The sequence below is a fragment of the Piliocolobus tephrosceles genome, chromosome 6 (assembly GCF_002776525.5).
Source record: "Piliocolobus tephrosceles isolate RC106 chromosome 6, ASM277652v3, whole genome shotgun sequence".
NCBI classification, from domain to species: Eukaryota; Metazoa; Chordata; class Mammalia; order Primates; family Cercopithecidae; genus Piliocolobus; species Piliocolobus tephrosceles.
Genome location: NC_045439.1, coordinates 145785546 through 145803911, shown reverse-complemented (window position 1 = coordinate 145803911; position 18366 = coordinate 145785546). Strand labels below are relative to the sequence as shown.

Sequence of the window (18366 nt, the reverse complement as noted above, 5' to 3'; positions counted from 1 at the left end):
GAGTTCAAGACCAGACTAACCAACATGGTGAAACCCCATCTCTACTAAAAATACAAAAATCAGCTGGGCTTGGGGGTATGCTCCTGTAGTCCCAGCTACTCGGGAGGCTGAGACAGGAGAACTGCTTGAACCTGGGAGGTAGGGGGTTGCAGTGAGCTGTGATCTCACCACTGCACCCCAGCCTGGGAGACAGAGCAAGACTCCATCTCAAAAAAAACAAAAACCCCAAAAAACACAGGCATTTCTCTTACATTATATTTCATTTTCATTTTGTGATGTTCTACTGGCTAGAATCATTTCTCGAATAACGCTGAATTGAACTGGAGATACGATATTCACATCTTGAACTCCCAACTAAAAGGAAAATCTTTCCAACATTTTGGTGTATAAACCATGATTATCTCCTACAAATGTTTCTATAAGATTTATGAGGTTAACAAAGATCTAGATTGCTAATAGCTTCTTTTTAAAATCATGAAGCAAATGCTCCTTGGCATCTCTGAAATGTTTTTCTCATTAATTTGTTCAAGTGACCAATCATACTGAATTGTTTCAGGTTAAACCAACCTAGCATTCCCAGGATTCAGCTCAGGTGGCCATGCTGGGTACTGCTGAATTCAATTTGCTAATATTCTGAGGTGTTTCTGTTGCTCCAGTTTTTGTTTTGTGTGCGTGTATGTATGTATGGTTTTTTCTATCTATGTACATGAGACAAACTGGTGTACAGTCTTTCCTTGGGTTTTGGTATAAAAGTTATGATATCCTTATGAAGGCAGAAGATCCTGTTTTTCTGTTCTTTAGAAGAATATAAGGTTGAAGTTACTGTCATATTAAATGTTATGGTAGAACTTTCCAGTATAACCATTTGAACTTCAACTTTTCTTTATAAAAACATTTTAAATTATGGATTTCATTTCTTGATAGTTAATAAGGATACAGGTTTACTATTTCTTATAGAAATTGCCTATTTCTAGGAATCTACCCATTTTAGCTATCAAGTTTGAACAGCTGTCCATAATTTTAAGAGTTTTGTTTTTTAAGCCATCCACAAGATTCTAGTGATATTCTTTTTTCATTCCTGATATTGGTTATTTAGGCTCTCTTTTTCCTAACCTCATCAAAGTGTCAATGTTATCAGTCTTAAAAAAAGTCTTAAAAAAAAAAATCTTACGGCCCTTCTACTGCATGTTTTCTATTTTAATAAATTCTGCTCTTTACTTCTTTCCTTGTATTTTCCCTGTATTTATTTTGTCGTTCTTGTCCTAACTTGAGACCTCTAGCTCATTACTTGAGACTTTTAAGATGAATGCTTAGCTCATTATGCATTTAAGATTACAAATCCCAAAGTACAACATTCTGCAAGATTTTTCTCTTTAATAGACAAATAGTTGCTTAAGTAACAATTATGAGTATTTGAAACTTCAATCCACACTGGCAGAATAAAATGTTGGTTGGCTTTAAAAAGATACAAAAAATAGGTACAACATAAAACCATTTATATTAATTAAAACATACTGTTTATGAATGTATTTTCCATGAATATCGTATTCTAGGTAAGGTTTATTTTCTTTCAATAGAAACCATCTTACTATCACTTTCATTGTTGCTCTTGAGCTGTGCTCTAGAATATTATTATACCTATACTTTCACTCTTTTGAAAGCAGCCTTTCTTGTATCTCATTGCTTTAGATTTTTTCTTTATTTTTGCTGATTTTGTAGTTTTACTAAGATGTTTTTAAATGTGGATTTCTGGCCAGGCATGGTGGCTCATGCCTATAATCCCAGCACTTTGGGAGGCTGAGGCAGGCAGATCACTTGAGGTCAGGAGTTTGAGACCAGCCTGGCCAACATGGCGAAACTCCAACTCTACTAAAAATACTAAAATTAACCAGGCCTGGTGGCTCGTGCCTGTAATCCCAGGTACTCAGAAGGCTGAGCACTAGAATCCCTCGAACCCGGGAGGCGCGAGCTGCATTGACCTGAGACTGCGCCACTGCACTCCAGCCTGGACAACAGAATGAAACTGTCTCTCAAAAAATAAAGAAAGAAAGAATAAATAAATAAAAATGTGGATTTCTTTTTACCATATTTCATAAAATCTAAAATGCTTTTGTGCTGAAATTTCATGATCTTTAACAGAAGTTGACATGGAAAATTTTTCACGAATCTTGTTGGACTGTAAGGTGCATCCAGATTTCAGACGTTACAATGTGAAAAACTGTGTATCTTAGGATCAATGAAACAAGTAGCTATCACACATGGGAACTGTTATGTTTCTCAAATCTATGACATTTGGGTCTTTTACCAATCTGGAAAATTCTCAGCATTTTTATCTTCAAATATTGCCTCTGCCACATTCTCTCCTCTCTTTCTAAAACTCAATGAGACCTTCTCATTATATCCTCTGTATTTCTTAACCTCTTCTGTATTTTCCATCATTTAATGGGTATACTTAATTCTGGATCATTGTTTGATTTTCAAATACACTAAACTCTCTTTAGCTTTGTCCAGTCTGCTGTTTAACTATCTCACCAAGCTAATTTTCCTTATTTTGTTTAGTTTTAAAAACTCTGATTTTTTTCCAAATCTGAATGACAGCTCTCTGATGATAGCATACTCATTTTGGTCTAGGTCTGACAATTCCAGTATCTGAAGTTCCAGGTTGTTATGTTTTAATTAGAAAAATAATTTGAGAAGATAGTTTAATGTCTTAAATAATGTTATTTCCCTAGAGAAGATTTGTATTTGTTTCTGTTATATATGGGGGCTATCTTAACCCAAGTTCAAGGTTTAAGGTTTTCTGGACTACCCAAAAGACATGAAGACCATCTTCAGTCTTTAAGAAGCTAGTGTGTTCAATTCTCGCTCTTAATAGACCTAATATTCCAACTTCCCCCTCTACTAACCAAAGGGCAAACAAAACTCACAGCTCAGTCTCTGAGCTACCTCTTCTGGATCAGCACATACTGCTAGGGCAACAAGGACTGGAAGCTTGTTTCTCTAAATTTCTCTTGAGTCCCAAATTCTCAACCTTGAAACTCTATTTCCTATCTTACTATTTGATAATCTTACTTTTCAAACATGTTTCAATATTTCACCTAGCCTCTTCTAGTGTATTTAGTGAAAGGAATGGTCAAAAAATTACCAGAAGTTTTCCTAGAGTGTCCTATATTTTCTGTCTCAGTTAAAACTTATTTTACTTCTCTTCCACCTACCCTCTGCTATCAATTTAGCTGCCACTATTGTAAGTCAGGACAGTATTTTCCTTTTACCTGGATAGCTAAAACAGCTCATTTATTACTAGATTGTTTTCTGAAATAATGCTTTTCCATCATTATTTCTCCATAAAACAACATTCAAGGACTTCTCAATAAACAGAAAAATTCCAAATTCACTTACTTAAAATTCAAAGCCCTTATAATGTGCATTAAACATTTCCAACCATTTCCCCTCTATTCTTCACATACTCCAGACATTCAATCTCATAACTGTTCAACATATATTCCTTAAACTTTGTGCCCCACTTGGTTTTGTTTTCTGAACCTTAAATATCCAGGTTCCCATATCACTTCTGCCTTTCCTTGTCCAATCAAATGCCACACCTCATTCATTACTAAATCCTTTCCCACCTAAGTCAAAATTAAAAATTTATCTCTAAGTACCATGGAACCATAAAAACTTATCTCTACATACCATGGGGGTCTATTGTATGATACACAGTTGTGTGTAACTCATCACCAAGCTCCTGCTCAATGTCTTAAACATAGCTGGTATTTTAAAAATTCTCGGCAGGGTACAGTGGCTCAGGCCAAGAAACGAGGACTGCTTTAGTCCAGGAGTTCCACACCAGTGTGGTTAACAAAGCAAGGTCCCATCTCTACAAAAAATTTCCTAGGTGTTGTGGTGCACAGTCCTACCCACTAGGGAGGCTGAGGCAAGAGGATCAGCTTGAGCCCAGGAGTTTGAGGATGCAGTCGGCTGTGATCACGCCACTGCACTCCAGTCTAGGTGAGATAGTTCTTCACCACTGTACTATAATGAGATAGCACATTTCCTTTTTTTTTTTTTTGAGACAGAGTCTCGCTCTGTCGCCCAGGCTGGAATGTGGTGGCACAATCTCAGCTCACTGCAAGCTCCACCTCCTGGGTTCACGCCATTCTCCTGCCTCAGCCTCCTGAGTAGCTGGGACTACAGGCACCCACCACCACACCTGGCTGTTTTTTTCTATTTTTAGTAGAGACAGGGTTTCACTGTGTTAGCCAGGATGGTCTTGATCTCCTGACCTCATGATCCGCCCGCCTCGGCCTCCCAAAGTGTTGGGATTACAGGCGTGAGCCACCACGCCCAGCCGTACATTTGCCTCTTGCCCTTCACTACTCTCCTCAATCATATATGAATTGTTTTTTGGTTTTTTTCTGAGACAGGGTCTCACTTGGTCACTCACGCTGGAGTGCAGTGACATGATCACAGATCACACCTCCACCCTCCTGGGCTCCAGCAATCCTCCTGCCTCAGACTCCTGGACTATAGGTGTGCACCACCACACCCAGCTAATTTTTTATTTTTTTGTAGAGATGGGGGTCTCCCTACGTTGTCCAGGCTAGTCTCCAACTCCTGAGCTCAAGCAATCTTCCTGCCACAGTCAGCTAAAGTTCTGGGATCACAGGCATGAGTCACTGTGCCCGGCCCTGGATTGTTTAAACTGGAAAAATTTCACTATATTGTAGAACAGTGATAAATGTCATCAAAAAGTCAAGGTTTCTAAAAAACCAAATTTACTTTCACCATCCCAGAGACTGATTATGAAATTATATATTATTAATAATGTGACTACCAAAAGTTCCATGTTATAATCATATCCAAGTGTTAACAATAGTACCTACCCATTAAATGGGTGTTAATGCTTCAGAATGAAAAGTGAAAAGCTATTTGTAACAGAGTCCAGGAAAGACTGAAATCCTTCTTCAGGATTCTTTAATTATACCTGTCCAGGTATAATTTAAGTTTTATAGGTGGTTAAGTTTTCAACCACCTATATTTCATCCCACCTCTAACACACCAGTTAATTCATTAGCATTTACCTTATATATTACCATACTACCAACTGAAATGAGTTTTTGAATGTTATTATAATAGATCTACAAGAAATCTGAGCTGCAGGAAAGATACCAACCTTAAAGGAGCTCCACTCTTGATGCTGCATTTCTAAAAGCTCCCAAAATGAAATCTGATTTACATTCATGTCATAATTCATGTCAATAAAATTCTGTTATAGAAAAGAAAACCTATAAATGGCTGGATTTAATTAAAATACTTAGTAAACAATGGCTATATATTAGGAACTGCATTATGTGTAGGAATACAAGATAAGTAGGATAGTTTCTACACAAAGAACCTCAAATAGAAGTGGTAAAATACTAAATCAAACAAACAATACAGTGCAAAGCAGGTAGATCTTGAGAAATAAGAAAAGCTGTCTCAGAAGAAAAGGTTAACTTGAGTTTTGAAGGAAAATTAGGAAAAAAGACAGTAAGAAAGGCAAGTAAGGCCTGGGCCAATGACAGTACAATTCCAAAGATGCTCCCTAGAGCTGCACAGTAAACAGAAGCCCCGGGTCAAAACACATCTGCAAAGCTGAGGCAGCAGAAAAATGAATTTGGTGACTATCACAAAAGTTTTGTACTACTAAAGTGTAATATGAGAACAGACATAAGGATATGTAGATAAAAGAAGCTAGCAAGGTAGACAGAGGTCACAATTCACTTTCCCATCTCTTCAGCTGAGAGAATTCCTCCCAGGCAGGAGCAGGGAGACAAACAGTTTATCAAAAACTTGGTACTCAAAGAAGGTTCAATGAGGCAATCTATCAAAGGAGTAAGGAGATATCCAGCTTTCAGAGGTTGCAGAGGTATTAGTTTTGGTGTCATATGCCCAATATTGATGTTATCAGCAGTGATACCTGTGTCCAATGGCAGCAGCAACAGTGCCTGCACTAAAATAGTTCGACATTGTGATTTTGGCATTTTCCTGACTGCACAGCCTTCACACCCAAGATTCTCAATCTTTAATGTCTATTTCACTTTTAACCTCTTAAAGTTTGTTTATAACGAAAAATCCTGACTGATATACCAGGAAAGGAGGAAAAGGTTCAAGATATGACAGATGAAATAATGGAAGCAATATCCCACAAAAATCATCATAGTATCAAAACTAGATGGAAGATTTGACAGATAACAGTTGTTGCTGTATTTCTGACTTTCTGCATTGCTTTACCTGGAGAGGCATGGAAAGAAATCAGTAATTACAGAGAATTCTATTTAGTTTGTAAAACAAAGAGAAATTAATCTGCAGATTTAAAAAAAAAAAAAAAGAGCATTAGACTAGAAAAGAAAGAAAATGGCAGTGGTCTGGAAAACTGCTATAATGGATAAAAGAAAGACCATAAAGTTAAAGGTGTCCTTTCTCCACCAGCTCCGACCTTTGCCCAAAATTTATCTTATTTAATTGCTTAAGAGTCAGGGTCTTCCTCTGTCACCCAGGCTGGAGCGCAGTGGTAAGATCAGCATTCACTGCAGTCTCAAACTTTGCACTGAAGTGAGATTCCCACCTTGGCCTCCCTGGTAGGCAGCACTGCAGGCACACACTACCATGCCCAGCTAAGTTTCCTACTTCTTTTTAAAGGCGAGTCTCACTGTGTTGCCCAGGCTGGTCTGGAACTCCAAGTGATCCTCCCACCTAAGCCTCCTGAGTCACTAGAATTACAGGGCTGAACCACTGTACCTGCCCCAAAATTTAAAAAGAATAAATCACATTCATTTTTAGGGTCAGTACAAATTTGTTTAACCCACAGACTAAGAGGAATGGGGCAAATAAGAAGAATAACTGGCAAGGATCTATTTATACCTCTATGCCCTCAGGGGACCATGAGCTCCTCCTCGCTCCAGGGCAGGGACCATGGCTTACTAATGAATAAAATAAAAAAAAAAAAATCACATGTCTGGCATATGGAAATGACAAAGGAAAATTTTTAAATATTTCACAATTTTAACTAGGATAAGATTTATCTTTAAATATATCGAAATAAGTATAAATGATACTTCAATACATTCACTGTTATCCATTAGGAAGCAAGATTTTAAAAAAATACTACATTACAAACCTTATGGGCTGTATGTAGACTGAAGGTAGGTATATTGCCTACCTTTTCTTGTGATTCCTAGGACACTAAATACCTACAGGATTACCATATGGGTAACCTCAATTTTTATATGCAAACAATGCAGAGACTGAATGTGGTGGCTCACACCTGTAATCCCAGCACTCTGTGGGGCTGAGGTGAGAGGATCGCTTGTGTGTAGGAGTTTGAGATCAGCCTGGACAACATAGTGAGACCCTGCTTCTACAATAAAATTGAGAGAGAGAAAAAAAAAAGAATGTGGAGGAACACAGAGGTCACTGAAGCTACGACTACTTACATTCCATGTTTCTTTTCATTTTCCAAGGGAACTGAAGGAGGAAGTAATGGAAAGGGACTGGGCACTGTGATTGTTTGCACTTCTCAGGTGATTTTAATGGGCAATCACTTTAATAGTTTATCAGTCAATTCTTCTGGGTTTCCTAGATTATATACTTTACATATAATTTATCTTCCTTTCTAGTTTTTATGTCACTTATTTAATTTTCCATGTATTACATTATTTATCAGAACCTCCAGTACATTCAAATGGTGGTGACAGTCATAATCCTTGTTTGATTAAAACGAGCATGCTTCTGATGCTTCAACATTAAGTATAATTTTATTGTAGATTTCAGTTGATACCTTTAATCAATCTGAGAAATCACTTTCTCAGTTTGCTAAGAATTTAGTTTTCACTAAATCATGAGTTAACACATACTTTTACTAAAATGCTCAACTGACATTTATTATGAATATCCTTTGGTTTATCTTCATTAATCTGTCAATGTTGTAAATGTTATAAACAAAAAAATTTTCCCCTGGTGATGATCTATTCTTGCTTTCTTAGGAGAAATCCTACTAAATTGGCCAGGCACTGGCGGCTCATGCCTATAATCCCAGCACTTTGGGAGGCTGAGGCAGGCAGATCACTTGAGGTCAGGAGTTTGAGACCAGCCTGGTCAACATGGTAAAACCCCATCTCCACTAAAAATAAAGAAAAAAACTAGCCAGATAGGGTGGCACGCACCTGTAGTTCCAGACACTTGGGAGGCTAAGGTGGGAGAATCATTTGAACCTGGGAGACGGAGGTTGCAGTGAGCCAAGATCACACCACTGCACTCCAGCCTGGGTGACAGAGTAAGACCCTGTCTCAAAAAAAAAAAAAAAAAAAAAAAAAAAAATCCTACTAAGAGTCATTGATTCAATTAAGTATTATTTTATTTACAAATTCAACAGCTATGTTCGTAAGTATCATTTTCTCACACTGTCTTTGTCAAATTTTGGAACCGGGTTATTCTGATCTGGCTAACATGAATTAATGATGTCCTACCATTTTCGATGTTTGGAGATAATTTTCTACAGGAACTGGCAGTTCCTTGAACATATATTAGACAGAACTTACTCATAAAATCATCCAGTACTTTTTGGGGAAGGAGTGGAATCTTTTACTATATTCACCATATTTTTCTGACTATTGGTTTACTCTATTTTTATACTTCTTTTTGAGGGACAACTTAGGTAATTTCCATTTCTAAGCTTTCAAATGTATGTAAAAGTGGGCCAGCATGGGCCGGTGCAGTGGCTCACACAGCACTTTGGAAGGCCAAGATGGGTGGATCACTTGAGGTCAGAGTTCCAGACCAGCCTGGCCAACATGGCAAAACCCCATCTCTACCAAAAAAAAATACAAAAATTAGCTAGGCATGGTGGCGCACACCTGTAATCCAAGCTACTCCGGAGGCTGAGGTGAGAGAATCACTTAAACCAGGAGGCAGAGGTTGCAATGAGCGGAGACTGCACCATTGCACTCCAGCCTGGGCAACAGAGTAAGACTCCATCTCAAAAAAAAACACAAAAGTATGTAAAAGTAGTACACAGTATTTCTCCTACCTCTAATTATGCCTTATTATTCTCAATATTGTGTCTTCTCCCCCTCCCCCAACACATTTGCCAATGGTTTATTCCCCCCTTAAAAGAAAAAAGAAAAAAAAAACTTTTTTTTTTAGAGCAGTTTAAGGTTCACAGCAAACATGCACAGAAGTTACAGCTTCCTTAAAACCCTGCCCCAACACACACACATAGCCTCCCTATCAACACCCCCCACAGAGTGGTATATTCGATGAACCTACATTGACACACCATTGTTACCCGAAGTCTATAGTTTACATGAGGGTTCATATTTGATGTTGTACATTCTATGGGTCAGGACAAATGCATAATGATATGTATCTACCATTACAGTATCATACAAAATAGTTTAGCCATCCCCCATGCCACCCCCCCCCAAAAAAAAAACTGTGCTGTTGACTATTCGTCCCTCCCTCTTCACTAACCCCTGGCAATCACTGATCTTTTTTTTTTTTAATACTTTAAGTTCTATGATACATGTGCACAACGTGCAGGTTTGTTACATATGTATACATGTGGCATGTTGGTGTGCTGCACCCATTAACTTGTCATTTACATTAGGTATATCTCCTAATGCTACCTCTCCCTGCTACCACCTCCCTACAATAGGCCCCGGTGTGTGATGTTCCCCTTCCTGTGTCCAAGTGATCTCACTGTTCAATTCCCACCTATTGAGTGAGAACATGCGGTATTTGGTTTTCTGTTCTTGTGATAGTTTGCTGAGAAAGATGGTTTCCAGCTGCATCCGTGTCCCTACAAAAGACATGAACTCATCCTTTTATATGGCTGCATAGTATTCCATGGTGTATATGTGCAACATTTTCTTAATCCAGTCTGTCACTGATGGACATCTGGGTTGATTCCAAGTCTTTGCTATTGTGAATAGTGCCACAATAAACATACGTGTGCATGTGTCTTTATAGCAGCATGACTTACAATCCTTTGGGTATATCCCCAGTAATGGGATGGCTGGGTCAAATGGTATTTCTAGTTCTAGATCCTTGAGGAATCGCCACACACCACTGATCTTTTCATTGTCTTCATAGTTTTGCCTTTTCCAGAGTGTCACATAGGTGGAATCATACAGTATACAGCATTGCAAATTGGCTTATTTCATTTAATAATATGCATTTAAAGTCCCTCCACGGTTTTTCACGGTTTGACAGCTCATTTCATTAGCACGGAATAATACCACACTTCTGGATGTACCACAGTTTACTAATCCTTTCATCTACTGAAAGACAACTTGGTTGCTTCCAAGTTTTGGCAATTACAAATAAAGCTGCTATGAACATTCATGTGCAGGTTTTTGTGTGGACAGTCTTCAACTCATTAGGATAATTATAAAGAAGTGTTGATTGCTGAGTTACATAGTAAGAGTACATCTTGTCTTGTAAGAATCTGCCACACTGTCTTCCATCTTGTGGCTGTACCATTTTGCATTCCCACGAGAAATGAATGAGAGTTCCTACTGTTCCACATCCTAGTCCACATTTGGTAGTCAGTATTTTGATTCTGGCCATTCTAATAGGTATGTACTGGTATCTCAATGTTGTTTTAATTTGCATTTCCCCTAGGACATGGAGCATCTTTTCATTTATTTATTTGCAATCTGTATAACTTCTTTGGTGAGTTGCCTGTTAAGCTCTTTGGCCCATTTTTTAATCAGACTGTTTCCTTACTGTTGAGTTTAAGAGTTCTTTGTATATTTCGGACAATAGTCCTTTGTTACATGTGTCTTTTGCAAATATTTTCTCCCAGTCTGTCGCTTATCTTCCAGAAAATTCATGTCAAAGATCTTTATCTTTTGTTGTTGTTGTTGCTCTCTAGTTCATTAATCATAATTTTATCTTAAATACCTTTTCTACTTTCTTTGGGTTTATTTTTCTAACTTCCTGTTTCAAAGACTTGGTCCCTTTTTTTTTTTTACCTCATTCTCTTGTTTCTATTTTTCTTTTTTTTTTTTTGAGTCTCACTCTGTTGCCCAGGCTAGAGTGCAATCGCACAATCTCAGCTCACCGCAACCTCCGCTTCCCGGATTTAAGCCATTCTCATGCCTCAGCTTCCACCTCCCGCATAGCTGGAATAACAGGTGTCCATCACCATGCCTGGCTACCTTTTGTGTTTTTAGTAAAGATGGGGTTTCACCACGTAGGCCAGGCTGGTCTCAAACTCCTGGCCTCATGTGAGCCGCCTGCCCTGGCCTCACAATCTGCTGGGATTACAGGTGTGAGCCATGGTGCACAGCCCAGTTTTTTACCTCATTTTCTTTTTCTAATAAAAACCCTTAAGACTGTAAATTTCAGCCACATCTCGTATTTGTATTCTCATTATTTAATTCTAATTATTTTAATGTAAGAATAAACAGAGAGATAAAGCAAAATTTATACCCACAAAACAAGAATAAAGTTATTAAAAGGAGTAAGATGGACACTGTTGAATAAACAATTCAATACGGCTATAAAGCAGAATGGATGCAGGAAGAAAAGCAAGATAAACTGAGGAATTTTCACAGAACAAAGTCAAAAACAAAGATGAATACAGTCACTGGCACTTGCCCAAGGGTTGGGGGTGGGGAGATGAATACAGAAGTTATTTTTTAGAAAGTTAGAAGACATGCTGGGTGCAATGATGCACGCCTATAACCCCAGCACTTTGGGAGGTGGAGAGGGGCAGATCACCTGAGGTCAGGAGTTTGAGACCAGCCTGGCCAACATGGTAAAATCCCCTCACTACTAAAAATACAAACATTAGCTGGGCGTGGTGGTGGCTGCCTATAATCCCAGCTACTCAGGAGGCTAAGGCAGGAGGATCCCTTGAACTCACAAGGCAGAGGTTGCAGTGAGCCGAGATGGCACCACTTGCACACACTCCAGCCTGGCTGACAGAGGCGAGACTCCATCTTAAAAAAAAAAAAAGTTAGAAGACATGGAAAGAGATCCAGAAGTTTCAACATGGATCCAGGAATTCCAGAAAGCATCAAGAGAATGGAGAAAAGATATGCTAACAAGTAACAGCTAAGAATTTCCAAAACCAAAAATATGAATTGTCAGACTTAAAGGACCCAACTGTTTATGTTTTCAAAATTCACATCCAGAAATATTACAGTAAGTTTCAGTATATTAACAGTTTCTCTTACAGGACTCAAAGTTTGTCACATATGAAACAATTTATATTACAGGATATATTCTAGAGGAAAAACAGAGTATTTACAAAAAAAATAGTGGTATGCAAAAAGCGAGTTAGCCAGAAAAGGGGAGGAGGGGTATTAAATACATAGATAGTAAAAACGCTTACAATCGAATAAAAAATTCAAATATCGACTGGGCACAGTGGCTCGTGTCTGTAAGTCCAGCATTTTGGGAGGTCATGGTGAAAGGGTTGCTTGGGTCCAGGAGTTTGAGACCAGCCTGGGCAACATGGTGAAACCCTATCTCTACAAAAAATACAAAAACTAGCTAGGTATGGTGGTGCATGTCTGTGGTCCCAGCTACTGGGGTTGCTGAAATGAAAAGATTGCTTGAACCCAGGAGGTCAAGGCTGTAGTGAGCCATGATCTCACCACTGCACTCCAGCCTGGGTGACAAAGTGAGACCCTGTCTCAAAAAGAAAAGAAGAAAAAAAAAAAATCAAACATCAACTTATCAAGGTGATAAGGAAAAGGAAAGAACAAAGAAAAAATTTATGCTACAGTTTTTGTCTTATACAGAGGATGGATTAAAACTTCAAGTAAATATTATTATAAACTTTTATATAGTTTTAAGTATGCACGTACAAATTGGAAAAGTGACTAGAAAAACTGAAATAGAATACATATATAACTCTGAAATTATTCGAGAAAAAGGAAAATCTGATGAAGCCAACAGAATAAGCGAGCAGAAAACATAATAAATATAAAGCACAACTTAAAATGACAGTAATTTAATCTAAACATTAATTATAAAACATGAGTATGTTAGTCTCGGCTATTAAAAGATAATAGTTTTTTCATTCAGATTCTTCTAAACATCACCTACATAGTACTTACAAAAGATACTCCTAAAACCAAATAACCCAGAAAGGTTGAATATTTAAAAAATGGAAAAGATACATCAGTCAAATGCTTTAAAAAAAAAGTATAGCAGTGCTAATAGCAGACAATACAAAATATAATGTGAAAATCATTAAATGAGACAAAAAGATATTGCATATCGATTTTAAAGACACTGTTTAAAGACTGAATTAAATCTTTTACGTACCAATAGCTTATCTACAGAAACTACAAGGAGAAACTGAAACATTCACATACTCAGAAATTTCCCAGAAACCTCCTTTTAATTTTAAATTCACACTTACCACCTATTCTTTTCAGAGCAGTTTAAGGTTCCCAGAAAAACTGAGCAGAAGCTACACTTCCCATACATATTAAGTACAAAATTTAGTACATTAAGTACAATAGTACATAAATATTAAGTACAATATTTAATGGAAAAATATTTTCAGCAATGTTATAAGACAAAATTCAGAATGTCTTGGAGATACATTAACATGAGAGAAACTTGGGTAAATCAGTGTTAATTCATTAGCATTTCAGAAGTAAACGATAAAAACTCTTTTGAAGGGGTGGCCTGCCCCTCCACACTTGCGGGTGTTTCTCGTTAGGTGGAACGAGAGACTTTAGAAAAGAAATAAGACACAGACACAAAGTACCGAGAAAGAAAAGCGGGGCCCAAGGGACCAGCGCTCAGCTTACAGAGGACCCACGCCAGCCCCGGTCTCTGAGTTCCCTCAGTATTTACTGATAATTATGTTTCCCATCTGAAAGATAAGGGAGTGGCTGGACAATAGGATCGTTTTAGGGAGAAAATCAGCAGTAAGACATATAGATAAAGATCTCTGTGACATGAATAAGTTTAAAGGAAAATGCTGTGCCTTGAGATGCATATGCAAACATCTCCATAAACCTTTAAGCAGCATTGCTCCAGCAAGTCCCACCTTATTCCTAAAGGCGGTTTTCTCCTTGCTCAGTAAACAAAGCACACAATGGGTTTTACACGAGATGTTCCATTGCCCAGGGACGGGCAGGATTTTTAACCAGCAAGCTGTCTTCAGGTACTTGTTTAACAAAGACACATCCTGCACAGCCCAATATCCATTAAGCCTTGAGTCACCACAGCACATGTCTCTTGCAAGGACAAGGTTGGGGGTAGGGTCACAGATTAACAGCATCTCAAATGCAGAACCAAATGGAGTCTCTTATGTCTACTTCTTTCTATATAGACACAGTAACAGGCTGATCTCTCTCTCTTTTCCCCACACTCTTTCTCCTAATAGAGGTGTCATAAAATTTAAAAAACCTGAAAGTAAATGTTACCAAAATTAAGAAACACCACTGATGTCAAAAAATATGGTCAGGGCTGGGCGTGGTGGCTCACACCTGTAATCCCAGCACTTTGGGAGGCTGAGGTGGGCAGATCACCTGAGGTTGGGAGTTCAAGACCAGCCTGACCAACATGGAGAAACCTCATTTCTAATAAAAATACAAAAATTAGCCAGACGTGGTGGAGGGTGCCTGTAATCCCAGCCACTTGGGAGGCTGAGGCAGGAGAATCACTTAAACCCAGGAGGTAGAGGTTGCGGTGAGACGAGGTCACGGCATTGCACTTCAGCCTGGGCAACAAGAGCAAAATTCCATCTCAAAAAAAAACAAAAGAAAACAAAAAAAAAATATGGTCAGAATGCATAAAAAGAAACATCAAATTAGTTGAACACATTATCCTTCATGAACCATGGGAAAGCTTTATACAGTATGTGTTTGTTTTGTTTTGAGATGGAGTCTCGCTCTGTTGCCAGACTGGAATGCAGTGGCGCGATTTCGGCTCACTGTAACCTCTGCCTCCCAGGTTCAGGCAATTCTCCTGCCTCAGCCTCCCAAGTAGCTGGGACTACAGGAATGCACCACCATGCCCAGGTAATTTTTGTATTTTTAGTAGATACAGGGTTTCACCATGTTGCCAGGATGGTCTCAATCTCTTGAACTTGTGATCCACCCGCCTCGGCCTCCCAAAGTGCTTGGATTACAAGCGTGAGCCACCATGCCCGGCCTACAGCATGTGTTTAAGACCTAAGTTTTGAAGTCCAACAAACCTGTGTTTGAGTGCTAACACCTTGTGTACAAAACTTAGATAAAAAATTGAAGCTTCCAACCTTAGTTTCCACATTAAATGGGGATAATAGTTTCTAGCCTCATAAAGCTATCAGGAGGATAAAATAAAATGCTTGATAGAGGGCTCAAAAATTGAGTTATTATTGTTACTATTTAATTGTAATTTAATAGTAACAATAGATTATTTACAATATAATTTAATAGATGCAAGGTGTATGAAATGGGGTATTAATAATATGTTTTATAAAGTACTCTCTGAATTTGAAAATCAAATGAGAAATACTTTCCATTTATTTATATAATATATAGGTTCTCAGTTCTCAACAACTAGTTTTAATATTTTATTAAATTTAGAATTGATAATGAAATAAATATAAGTTGTCAACCTACCACCATTAACAAGTGTCCCAAATTGCCAATCTAAAGAGTAGAACAAGATTAAGAATGACATTAATACAGTCATTCTCCAGTCTCACTAATTTCTTCTCTTTTAGAACTATAAAGATTTTCAGAAAGAAAGTATTTTTTAAAACCCAATGGAACAGAATCCTGCCCCAAAACCAGAGAACTAGTCCAAGCACCTGGTCTGGTGGCCAGAAAAGCCTAAGCAACTTTTCAATTTTGTTTCTACTGAATAATGTTACTAATGTGCCTGACATAGGTTTCTTGTTTTTTTTTTTTTTTTTTTTTTGAGATGGAGTCTCGCTCTGTTGCCAGGCTAGAGTATAGCAGCGCGATCTCTGCTCACTACAACCTCTGCCTCCCAGGTTCAAGTGATTCTCCTGCCTCACCCTCCTGAGTAGCTGGAACTACAGGCACACACCACCACATCCAGATAATTTTTGTATTTTTAGTAGAGACGGGTTTCAGCATGTTGGCCAGGGTGGTCTCGATCTCTTGACCTCATTATCCGCCCTCCTCAGACTCCCAAAGGCTGGGATTACAGGTGTGAGCTACCACGCCCAGCTGAGCAAGAAATCTTTTTAAGTAATTAAAGGAGGATCTTATTCATGTACTCCAAGAATGTTATCAGGTGCTTTTTCTCTCTACCTGCTTTTAGTTCTTGGTACCCAAGAGGATATATGCAGAAGATACTGAAGCACCACCCCCAAACACACATACTCCCAAATAAAAAGAAATTTAAGCCTGGATTCCCTAACATTAAATTTACTGCAAACTTTACAAAAGGGGAATACAAGAAATTAAAGCAGTCACTAGTTGCACACATTAATCAATTCCCTTACTTGATTCTTATAAATTCGGTTCAAGAGGCTTTCTGTGTTATTTCTAAGCACAAAGCCAACAATATAGTTCCTTACCTTTCCATTAGCTTCTCTTTATCCCAATTGAAGTGGCTAAGGAGTATTCTTGTGATAGTTGCTGGATTCTAAAGAAGGAGGGGAAAAAAAGTCATTTTAAGGTAATAACACTTTCATTGACATTTAGTGAACTCCTAGGTTGAAGTTAAATTTCCATAATACTCTACCCAAATTTCCATCCCTAGGGTATTTCTTTATTCCTCTAAGGAAATATATATTCATGATAAGATCAAGACTATTAAAACATAGTCTGCCACACTACTATGTCACGTTTCTTTAGGATTCAAAATAAGCCAAAAAGAAATTAAACAGAAAGTAAGTTAGGCGCTGTCTTAATCGCAAAAAAAAATAATTTCAACAGACCGCCACATCAGCACACTAAATGTAATCAAGAAAATTTTTAAAAGAAAATTTCCAACACTCAGGCACGATCGCATGCGCCTATAGTCCTAGCCACTTGGGAGGCTGAGGCAGGAGGATCTCAGGCCCCAGAGTTCGAGTCCAGCCTGGGCAACATAGTTAGACCCAGTCTCTTAAAAAAAAAAAAAATCATTTAATACCTTATGCACTGAATAGTTCAAATGCGTTGAAATCACTTTTAGGTTAGAAGGATACTTCACAGACACTTAAGCAAAATTTAAAAATACTGTACCACATAGTAGTTTACAAGGTAAACTTTTAGGCTGCTATTTCAAGAAGGAAAAGTTACCACTGTGAAGTAAAACAAAACCAAAGTTTACTGCCTTATCATTCAATGCTGTCACAGATATCTCCATTTCCCATAAAACTAGTGAGCTTACTATTTGTGTACAAATTTTAACTCAAAATGCAATGGGGCCTAAGAAATCAGCAAGGCCTGACTCAAAGATACGAGAGCTAGTTACAATAGCAGAAGGGGACCCAAACATGGGTCTGCTTATTTGTGTCTCATATGTAATTTTACTACATCAAATAACCTTTCAAAAAAGATCTCTGTGGACTAAAACCACTTTACTTCACCACAGGCGGGCCATAGTTAGCTACTGATTTAAAGTAAACTAGTATAAAAATAGTGCCATGAAAGAAATGTATGTCAATTGTTTTCAACAGTACCATTTGTTACAGAAAAATTTACACACATGCATACTCCTCTCCAAAAGCCAAAGATACGGATACTCACTTACTCACCTTAGTACATTTTGCTAATCTATCTAGGTACTCCTTACTTCTTTGGATTCACACTCCCCTACGAATCTGTCTTTAACAGAGCACTGCAGATAGACGCCACCCATCTATAAGAGTTAAGATGTGAAAAGAAGTATTTTAACTGATCCTAAGATATACATATAATTGTAGAGAATACAGAGACACTGTCATCTCCAGCTTTCTTAGAAATGTGATCTAAAACTTTTTTTTTTTTAAAGAACTGAGTTCAGTAAGTTTTAACAAGAGGATTTGCCTACAACTGAAATAAAGTCACTAATTAAGATTTAGCTATATGTAAAGTAAGAGCAATAATCCATCAATCGAGAGACTTAAGTCTCCTGTCATTAACTAAAATTGCATGACTACAACTTTGTGGCATCCAGTACACTATATTTTCTACCACTAGATAGGGTGTTTGGGGTAAAATATTTCAGGAATTGTTAAGAGCCTCAACTTGCAAAAAGGGAAAAAAGAGAGGGGAGGGAGTATAACTTGATGTTGCTAGTGCCAAATATTGGTTCTATCCACAAGTTCCCAAACCTGTTATTGGTTTATCAAAAGTAACTATGGTAAGTTTTGTTAAAACAGATTCCTAGTTTCCACCACCATACTTTTATTTAATACTGTTAGGG

General features: G+C 37.9%; 1 protein-coding gene across 2 annotated transcripts in view; it reads right to left on the bottom strand.

The window, feature by feature from the left end:
• The window catches only part of ARIH1 (ariadne RBR E3 ubiquitin protein ligase 1), a 112030-nt gene that overhangs the window by 51323 nt on the left and 42341 nt on the right, over nucleotides 1-18366 (bottom strand). For both annotated transcript variants that reach the window (XM_026455426.1, XM_026455428.2), the window contains one exon: nucleotides 16550-16617. In XM_026455426.1, coding sequence (XP_026311211.1) covers nucleotides 16550-16617 — 68 coding nt within the window. The remainder of the gene's footprint in view (nucleotides 1-16549; nucleotides 16618-18366) is intronic.